General features: G+C 35.3%; 1 protein-coding gene and 1 long non-coding RNA gene across 3 annotated transcripts in view; one reads left to right on the forward strand and one right to left on the reverse strand.

Annotated features, from left to right (window-relative positions):
* Positions 1-10,750, forward strand: part of LOC107834807 (uncharacterized) — a 16,782-nt gene extending 6,032 nt beyond the window's left edge. The window contains exons 2-3 of the long non-coding RNA XR_001660631.1: positions 9,211-9,220; positions 9,812-10,750. This is a non-coding gene — a long non-coding RNA (uncharacterized LOC107834807). The remainder of the gene's footprint in view (positions 1-9,210; positions 9,221-9,811) is intronic.
* syk (spleen tyrosine kinase) overlaps positions 5,675-10,821 on the reverse strand; it is a 40,924-nt gene continuing 35,777 nt past the window's right edge. For both annotated transcript variants that reach the window (XM_016666702.1, XM_007543166.2), the window contains 3 exons: positions 8,725-8,865; positions 7,199-7,311; positions 5,675-7,039 (listed from right to left, as the gene is read on the reverse strand). In XM_016666702.1, coding sequence (XP_016522188.1) covers positions 6,967-7,039; positions 7,199-7,311; positions 8,725-8,865 — 327 coding nt within the window. In that variant the 3' untranslated portion in view covers positions 5,675-6,966. The remainder of the gene's footprint in view (positions 7,040-7,198; positions 7,312-8,724; positions 8,866-10,821) is intronic.

Genomic DNA, 10,821 nt, shown 5'->3' on the forward strand with positions numbered 1-10,821 from the left:
ATAATGCCAGTCACGTAGCATAAACATTTTATTTAATATTTTAAACCGTCAGTGCCACTAAAATCAGTCGGTCTTGTAAAGCTTTAAGCAACCATGAGTCAACAATGACTGGGGTAGCCTCCTATATAATTCACTGGGGCAGATTTCTTTATAGTTGTATGTACACTAAATTTATTAGGAGAGGGCTCACCTTTAAAGTACGCGAGTGGAAAATTTCAAAATCGAACGTTTTTCGCAACTGAGGTGAAATTAATCGGAGGGACAAATACGCCTTCTTCCAATCCTACGCCTATGCCAGAAAAAATAAGGAAACAAGTTTGTGTCAAATTTTAATTAATCGAGTTTGATGGATTAAAATGCCATGCCCAAATCAAAATCGATGTTATCGCACACAAGCATCTGTTTAATTGCGTCATAAAGTGCTTATTGTATAAAAACATATGTTTTGATTTAACTTAATTTCTTCTCAGACAGGATTCTGGAACTTTCTCTCTTGCATCATATAAGTTCTTATCAAAAAATAAAACAGACAAGATTCTGGAACCTTCTCTTAAATCAATTGGTTAATAAGGGGTGAGGCCCTCTTTGGGTGCGTTCACACTGCAGCCTTAAGTGACTCAATTTCGATTTTTTTGATGTAATGCGACCTGTATCTGATCTTTTCATGGCAGTGTGAACAGCACAGGTCGGATTCTTTTTTGAATGTGACCCATATCCGATACGTATCTGATTCTAATGCGACCTAATGTCCAGGTCGCCTTCATCCGAATTGAACGTCACTGATTCTCAACAAATCTCACTATTCTGCGTCCTGATACGCACAAGTGGGAAGAAAAACAACAACCATGATGGACTATAATGAAGATTAAGTTGTTAATATGCTGCTCCGCCTGGACAACAACTTCAAATATGTAAGCTAAGCTCCGCCGTTAGCCTCCATGTTTACTTCCAAACTCTGAGCACTTCTTCTTTTTATGGCAGTTGGCAGATCACTTAAAACGCTGACGCTATTGCGCCCTCTACTGCGCATGCGGGACACTTTCAGGTCGTTTGCCCGTTTACACTGCAGAACACATACAGGTCACATTTACTGGCAGTGTGAACGGCCCGGCAAAAAAATCGGAATTGCCAAAAAATCGGAATTGAGTCACTTCAGGCTGCATTGTGAACGCACCCTTTGTGACTTTTGACCCAGTTAGCCTATACCAAGGCAAATTTTCTGATGCAACTCCTCCTCACACAGATAGACTCCACCCCCAACTGCTTGTATCTTCCTGCTTCCTGTTCTACTGTTCCCTAACTCAACAGGTATTTACTAAGCCATCAAACATGCACAAAATTATTAATATTACAGGTTAATCATTTTAAATTAAGTTAGAATTGCTTACCATGTCTTTAGTTTTGTTTTCCTTCTGTCAGGTTGTTTTCTATTTATCATTTTAAACTCCTCTCCTATCTAGAGATACCAAAAGAAAAAAAAAACACCGTTAGCACTAGCAAACGATTACAGAGCATACTTTTTCATAGAGATTAGGACAGAGCACAAGAATGACAGGATTGAGTGGAAGTTTGATAGCTTGGCCTCTAGTCAAACCTGAGCCCATATAAAAAATAAATGCGTAATTAAAGATTAGCTTTGTGCATTTCATTGTAAACCAAAAAATGAACCAGCTTTAAAAAAATCTTCTTGTTCATGTGTGTCAGGCTTAAACACACAGGAAAGAGAAGAGTCTGTTATTTAATATTAGTTTATGGAAAACTATTTTAATATTTGGTTGTTTTTTCTTTATTCTGTGACTGAAACATGCTGTATGCCTGACCTCTATGTTTACGCCACAACTACCAAAACCTGCACATATGAGGAAGATTTTTATCATCCTGAGTGATTATGCACCGAGAGGCAGCAAAACCATCAAATAAATAAAAAATGCATTGCCCATGCTGTTAGTGATTCTATTCAATTGTTCAACCTTATTTTTCCTCAATATCTTTCCTAAAACCCATTTAGTACCATCTATGGTTCAATTACTGGCTGCCATCTTCAAAACACCAGGGGCAGGAACATGCATGCAGTTATGTACTAGCATCAAGTGTTGTAGGAAATAGACCTCCCTGAAAGGAGAAACATTGGAAAGAAAAAACAGGAAAACATGACCACAGAAGCAAATCCACTCAGACCTGGTCTCCAAATGCAATTCTGAAGCAAAACTGTATCAGTAGATCCACAAGTCCACCACACTTTTCAGATGTTTTTTTTTCTTCTAATCCTTAACTTTATAAACCATGTATCCCATATAATTGTCAATCTATTGGAAAATGGAATATATTGAAATATGTGGTTATTTACTTTCTTACATTTGTTACGCTCCTGCCCTCTACTTTCTTTTTTTTTCTCTCGAGTTTAATGTCTGAATGTTTTAGCACGTTGAATTCTCTCATTACTGAAATCATCAGTACAGACAAAGTTTCAAAAAATGAACATTTATCATTTTCATATTGTTTTTTCTTGTAAGCTAACAAGTGAACCATTCTTTATAATAAATCCCTCTAGTCAATATGTCATCACCAACAGTTTACTTCATTAGGATGAAAAGGTGATTGGGCACTTTAGCTGAAATGTTTATTTAGTAGATTGTTTTTTATTACCTCAGAGGCAGGACTTTGATTAGACCCTAACCTGCTAATGACCACACAGCAAACTTCCTTCTGCTTCATCTAATGTAAGTTTTTGCATCAGTGAAATAAGAACATGTTTTGTTTACGGGCACGGATCTACTTGCAGCCAGACCCGAGCCATACAGGACACAAACTTTCATCTGTTACCTTCTCCCTTTTGCAAGTAATAAGTTATTTTTTAAAAAGTAGTTGACAGTCTTTTTTTTTTTTTGCTCGTCAATATGTAATCGCAGTAAAGTCAGAAACACAAACATTACGCTAACAAAGTATTTTTTTTCTCTCTACTAAAATGTACGATCTTTCAAATTCATCTATGTTGTGAATTCATACTGTTAAATTCTGTGTTGTGTAATCAAAAAGATGGTGACCAAAAAAAAACCAACAACAAAAACCCTGCAAGACATGTTTTTTGACAACCTTGATTTAAGTATTAACTCTGTCTGCTAGGAAGGGTCCAGTGAACAGTTTAGTTTATTTTCAATTGCATCTGTTTGACTTTCCACAAAGAACATTTTTGTAGTCCTCAACTTGATGAAGTGTGGAAATAAGTTAAGCATGAAAATCAAGGAATGTTCAAACTGTTTAAATCATGATTTCAGCAAATGGTCTTCACTGCACATCAATATGAAAACAATATGTATTTTTTTCTTTCAATGTTTGTTGCACATACTATCTGTTCACTAATGTTCACCAACAGACAGTTCACCTCTTGTAATTGATAAGCTTATAAATGAGGCGGTGCTTCGCTAGGAGGGAACTGTCCGTCTCAAGCAGAAGATGTTAAATGATTAGCAATGTTTTATAGGTTGACGAAAGCAAAGATTGGTATTTAACCAATTGATTTAAGAGAAGGTTCCAGAATCTTGTCTGTTTTATTCTTGATAAGAATTTAATTTTATATGATGCAAGAGAGAAGGTTCCAGAATGCTGCCTGTTTTATTATTGATAATAAATTAATTTAAATCAAAGCATATGCTTTTATTACAATAAGCATTTTATGACGCAGATTTAACAGGTGTTTGTGTGCGATAAGCATTTTATGACGCAAATAAACAGATGTTTGTGTGCGATAACATCGATTTTGATTTGGGCGTGGCATTTTAATCCATCAAACTCGATTAATTAAAATTTGACACAAACTTGTTTCCTTATTTTTTGCCAGACAGTGTTGGCACAAAACCTTCGGCCTTCCTTTAGAAAGCAGAAGATGAAGAGGAACTTTATTAAAATCCAAAGGTGCTGCAACATATTAGGGCGTGCATATTTATCCAACCAGGTTATTTTAAGTGTTTTATTTTAAATTTTTCCCTTTAAGATTTTAATTTTGTTTTTCAAATGAATTGCACAGGTTATACATCACATTAAAAGTGGAAAACATTGTGAAATTATTTGTCTTGCTGTCATGTTTTTAGATCATGAAAATCTGGTATTTGAGCAGGTGTGTATACTTTTCATATGCTAGGACACGTGGCAGTTTTTAGACTATGATTGAACATTTTTGGAAGTAGTTGGACAGAATAAGAGTCACCTAAGAATATTTTGAGATTTTTTTAGGCATTGTGGATTTTTAACAAATTTCTGAGTATATGTCAGTTTTGCAACCATTCTCTGAATGTTAACTTTTGTACAGAATCTACTGAGTGTAGAGATTTCATAAAGCATATATATTATTCCACATACAGACATGGTCATGTGAGAATATTTGGGTAATTCTATGATAAGGTTTGAATTTTTATAATTTTTTTGTTTGTTTTAGCTGGGTATCAGGGTTGATTTCAACAAGTTTTAATTAAAAAAGCATTTGAATCAAGGACATCAAGATTAAAGTATATGATACCACATGTAGTTGGCAGTTTGAGAATATTTTGGTATTTTTTGATAAATTATGGCATTTTTTTACTTGGCTAAGTGTGACATAAAAATACATGATTCCACATGTATATTTTATCATCAGAATATTTTGATAATTTTACTATTGCTTGTAATATTTATAAGAGTTTATTCATTTGGAAAAGTATTAGTATTAGGGACACGCCGATAAATCCATATTTTTGCAGTTGTAGACCTGGCAATGTGAGGATATTTTGGTAATTTCTTGGTGAAATATATGGATTTTATATGAATTTATTTATTTAGCTCTATCCAGTATAATTATTTCATAATTTTTGTCGTTATGGTAAAAATGGTAGTTAATATTTTTTTTTTTATTTACTAAATTGAACTATTTTAAATGCTCTTTTGTAACCACCTCCATCAAAATTTTGAATCAAAATTTTAAATAGATTGTACGTTGAGGCCTGGAAAATGTGTATTACTTTTGGTGTTCTACATTTCTAGTTGTTTATTTTTGGGAAGCTGCTAGTATGCAATATATACCCTTTAGTCCATGAAAATTTCCTGAAGGGGACAATAAATTATATTCTGTTATTTTCTGTTTTCTGATAACAAAGCTTTTCCTCTAGGGACATTGTGTGAAAAAATATATTTATATGTGTAGACATGACCATCTGAGAATATTTTGGTACTTTACTGATGAATTGTAGGTTTCTCATTCATTTGTTAATTTGTGTCATTATGCGATAAAATCAAGGGTACATTTTGCTATTGAATTCATGGACATGATAAATCATTAAAGCTATTCAACATCTCTAGATCTGACCATCTGGAAATCTTGTGATAATGTTTTAATGAATCATACATTTTTTAAAATACTTAGAATTAGAAAATATGGTAATTAACATATTTTAATGAAAAACAATATGTCCAGCAGGTTGTCATGAGGTCATACATTTCTGTTGGGTAGTTCACTTGGTGGGTCCAACAGGACAGCTTTTCAGAAATACAGAATTATGCATATTTCTGTCTGATTGTATATATAGGAAAATTGGACACAATTCAAATTGATCCTCTACGTCCTCTGGACATCTTAGAATATTTTCACAATTTTTAATTGAATATTTTTTCTCCTGTTGTGGAAAAAAATTATTACCAAGCACTGTTCAGATAAAATCACTCAATCAGGTTTATTTATGAATTGTGCACACCTCAGAGAGTTCGTAGGACAAACAATCATGAAGCAGGTCTGGATGGAAAGCTCTGCCAGGCAGAGACAACACATGAGTTTTATACCACGGATAAGAAATTCAAAAGAATTGGGTGAGACAGTTTGGTTCTCATGCAGCTGTGGGAAACAGCTTCCAACCTTGTACATGTAACCCAAATAGTTCTTTTGGTGAGAGTTCACAAGCATTTCATATAACATGATCAGCAGATGTTAACTTATAGTAGTTTTCCACCACACTCCTTTCTCCAGTTTAACTATCAGTAATTGAATTAGTATGGAAATAGAAACCTTAATAAGCCCAACGTAAAATAAAGCAAATTTTCACTGTCATACTAAAACAATCCCACACTGTCTTTAAGACATGTAATAAATATAAAACTTAAACTGTATTATATTTTCATTTACATTCCAAGATTTTTCATAAGGAAGCACAGACAATTTAAAGTCTTAAGAAGCTGTCCACAACAGTGAAGACTGGCAACATCAGACAAAAAAATAAGTTATAAATTATATGTCAAGAATGCATAATATGTTATGCTGCAAGAATTTCCAAATTTCTGACCTTTTGTCACAGAAAGAACTTTACCTTAAAAGCTACATTCACCTGTTCAGTATACATTTATGCAACGCCTTGAAGTCTGCCCCGGTCTTATCCTCTGTAGTTCTTTTCTCTGTCATCAAGAATGAATCAATCAGAGACAATTTCAGGATTTAAGATGTTATCTTGAGTTATAATACTGACAGCTGATTGTGATGTACAACCACTCACATTTTTAGAACCACACATTTACTAAAATGTGTGGTTTTTTAAACCACACATTTTAGTGTATTTCTGGCTTTAAATACACTAAGATGACAGTATCTTTGCTCTACTTCACATGGCTTATACATGACAAATCATCTTTTTCAAAACTTTTTATAGCCTAGGTCAGGGGTGGGCAATCCTGGTCCTCAAGGGTCAGTGTCCTGCAACTCTTTGATGTCTTCTTGGTCCAACACACTTCAATGAAACAGAAGTTACTACACTAGGAGGTGGCTGCACTAGAGTCCAGCCAATGATCTCATTATTTGACTCAGTTGTGTTGAAGTAGAGACACATCTAAAGGTTGCAGGACACCAGACCTTGATGCCTGGAGTTGCCCACTCCTGGCCAAGTAATGTCATACAAATAACACAGAAGATATGTCATTGACATGTTGGCATTGACAATGATATATTCTGCCACATCACTGTGCAATGTCGTAGTAATATTCTCGTAGTCTTGGCTCAACAACAGCAAATCCAGGTCTTTCTTCCACCCTGTAAGGAAAGACAATAGCAGAAATTGAAGAAAACTGGTGGATAATTAATATATATTTTCTCCAAGAATCACAGTTATATGGGTAATTCTAATTCAGTTATAAGACGCATACTTATACAGATCTTGCTGCCAGGAATGTATTGCGATATGGGACTTACTTGTATGTCCAACAGGTTGTCATGAGGTCATACATTTCTGTTGGGCAGTTTGCTGGTGGCTCCATGCGTTTTCCACTCTCAAGCATCTGCATAACATCATTTCCCTTCATTCCCTGTGGAAGATGATTCAAAATAAAGACGACCATATACGAGTTGAAATGGTTTTAAACAGTGATAAAATAAAAACATAAAACATATACTCCTTCTGCAGTTTTGCTTATTAACATTGCATTTTCTAAATGGCAACCTCAACAACAGATAAGAGAACAGACAAATTATTATATTGACTTTGACCAGTGGATTGCTCAAACAATGCCCTGCACATGGTAGGATTGTGCAGCAGTCACCCCTGCCAAGAAATTGGCTGTTTCTATGAAGAGAAGAGCATATATCTATATTTTTTAGACATCATTTATTTATAAATTTACGTTTATGTTTTATTTGCACCAAGACCATGTTTTCTGTCTTCACTTGATTGTTTGTAAAATATGGATGTTGTGTTCTGAAGTTGATCTGACACTGATCAGCTGTTGCCCCCCTTCCCCCTAGATCAGTGGTTCTTAACCTGGGTTCTATCGAACCCTCGGGGTTCGATGAGTCGGTCTCAGGGGTTCGGCGGAGCCTCTGCCACGGAGGTAAAGACACATTTGTGTAAAGTTGTGATGACGCGCCCCACTTGGTCATCACTTGCTGCAGAGGATCACATTACATTGCTTGGCCAATCAATGCTGCGGGGAATTTAGTGCATGCAGCAGTCAATGGCTGTCATAGTTGTACGTCATGTGATTTCTTTCTTAATATTTTAATCCATACTAAATATGTCGAGCAAAAGAAGAAGAAAAGGAACAGACTTTGCTGTGAAGATGACATGAGAGTAGCACTTGCCAAGGTGAAGCCATTCATATCTGAACTGGTCTCCCAAAAACAACAGAAGTCACACTGATTTCCAGGTATGTAATTTGGGCAATGCTTTATTCTGGCCCCAAAAAATTATGTTGTGGATTCAAAACAACAAAAACAAATAAAAAACAAAAAAAAACTAAGTTATTAAAAAATGTTAAATTCTTCACACAAAAAAATCAAAATTTATTTTTAATTAGTAAAATAGTAAAAAAAAAAATACATATTTTTTGGGGGTGAAATTCTTTTATGGGCCAAAATATTTTTTGGGGACCAGAATAAAGTAATACCGTAATTTGTTGTGAGTTCATGCACTGTGTTGGTTTTTTTCTTTGAGCAATCATGCTTGGCTCATATTGTGCACCAGTAAAAAACATATGCCTATGACTTGAATTTGGAAAAAAAATCATATTTTATTTATCACTAAAGAAGGGTTCAGTGAAAGTCATATGAAAGTGGTGGGTTCGGTACCTCAAAAAAGGTTAAGAACCTGAGAGTGTCCAAACATCTCAACCTGGTAACCCCTAGGAAAATGTTCTGAATTGCATCTCTAAATTACTGTCAACAAGCAGGATATGAGTAAGTGAGTTGATGTTATTATGTCCCGACTCTAGTTAGTTAGTTACCTTGTATGGTTTTTGGCCAAAGGAAAATGCTTCCCACATGAGTACACCAAAGCTCCAGACATCACTTTTGGATGAAAATTTGAAGTAGTTTATACATTCAGGAGCATACCATTTCACTGGCCACTTCCCATGACCCTTGGCCTGAAAGACAATACACACACATTACTTGTGTTGAGTTGTGTTACACCCATAGTCAAACTTGTTGGTATGCCTCTGTTATATAATGTAATATAAGAATATTTTCTTGAGAATATTTTCTGAATAATCTATCCAATACAAAAAACTTCAAGTCAGAAAGAAAAAGCATATTTTAACCCAAAATGTATGGGCTACAGATATCTGGTTTTACACCAGCTGTGCTCTAATGTTGTTTTCTATCTGCTGGACCTGTTGGGCCATTTGAAGTCACAGTAAACACTACATGTTGTCACTGGAAATGCATTACTCTGTTCACATATTTAAAATAAATCTTGAATGTCAAAATAGAAAGAGCAAAGTTGGGGAGATTACTGATGACCACAGGCAAGCAGCAGAGTCTTCTCAGGTAAGGAGGGATAATGACTTGCTGAGAAAAAGATATCTGTTTATCAGGACAATGTTTTCAAAATATTTCAGAATCACTCTCATTCATACTCCAAAATATTTTTTGTCTGTATAGCTACCATGTATGAGTGCATGTGCATGTATATGTTTTGTAAATGTAAATGTGTGTTTGTTTGTAACACCTTGTGGGGACAATTTTTCTGACACATACAACATTGTGGGAATCCACTGCTTCTTGTGGGACTGAAAGCCCACAAGAGGAAACGTTGTATTTGGGTCAGGGGTTAGATTTAGGACTAGGGTTAGGCTAAGGCAGGGGTGGGCAATCCTGGTCCTCGAGGGCCGTTGTCCTGCAACTCTTAGATGTCTCCCTGGTCCAACACACTTTAATCCAACAGCTGAATCACCTCCCAAGTGCAGTCAGGTTCTCCAGAGTCCTGCTAACGACCTCATTATTTGACTCAGGTGTGTTGAAGTAGAGACACACCTAAAAGTTGCAGGAGACCGGCCATGAAGGCCTGGAGTTGCCCACCTCTGGGCTAAGGGCAAGGTTTAGGCTGTAGGAATGAAGGGAAGTCAGTGGAAAGTCACCACAAAGATAACCACGCAAACATGCGTGTGTATATATATATTTACATATATACATCTGTATTTTTATATATAAATTGATATTTCTAGTTTAGCTTGTATGATTTCTCCTACACTAATGTTTTTTATTTTGTTGTTTTTCCATTTCTGTTTCTCTTGTTCTTGTCCACTTTATGCCCTGACAGCTTAAATTTCTCACTTTGGAAAAATAAAGGATTATTTTATTATCTTATTTTTCAGACATCATTGTCTGATTTTGCACTTAAAGAGTTCAGAGATTGATAGTTTCTGCAATGTATGGGCTAAAGTTTATGCAAATCTCAGCATAACTACTCAGCATTTTGTGGTGACTTATGCAATGATACATCATTTTTGTTAATATTGTATTAGTAAACAACATGAGTAATTAATTTTAAATAAACATGTACTATTAAATAAAACACCTGATAACTGTCCACCCACCCTCTCCCAATCCTTTCCAAGATAAGCCATAGCCCCTCCCAGCCAAATTCCTCTGGAGTTGGGTCTGCTAGTCAGGATAGGGATTAAAGATGAACACATGGAATTTAGGTATACCTTTCTTTAGCAGTTCCAGTTAACTTATTAAATCCTTCTAGTTCCCCCCTGTAGTGTTTCTAGTTCTTATTTTGTCATTTTAGGTTTAGTTAGTCTTTCTTTAGTAATTCTAGTTAGGTTATTTCTTTGTACAGATATTCTAGTTTCTCTAGCTCTATGTTCCTTAGTTCTTATTATTAGATCAGCCTTGTTTCTATCTAGGTTCTGTTATGGTTTCCCTCATGTCTTTCTCTCCTAGTTCATCAGATTTTCGTAACACTTTATTTGAAGGGGGGTGAATAAGACTGTCGTGACACTGTCATAAACATGACATAACACCTGTCATGAACATGACATAACACCTGTCATGAACATGACATAACACCTGTCATAAACATGACATAACACCTG

The sequence above is a fragment of the Poecilia formosa genome, unplaced genomic scaffold (genome assembly GCF_000485575.1).
Source record: "Poecilia formosa unplaced genomic scaffold, Poecilia_formosa-5.1.2 Scaffold777, whole genome shotgun sequence".
NCBI lineage: Eukaryota > Metazoa > Chordata > Actinopteri > Cyprinodontiformes > Poeciliidae > Poecilia > Poecilia formosa.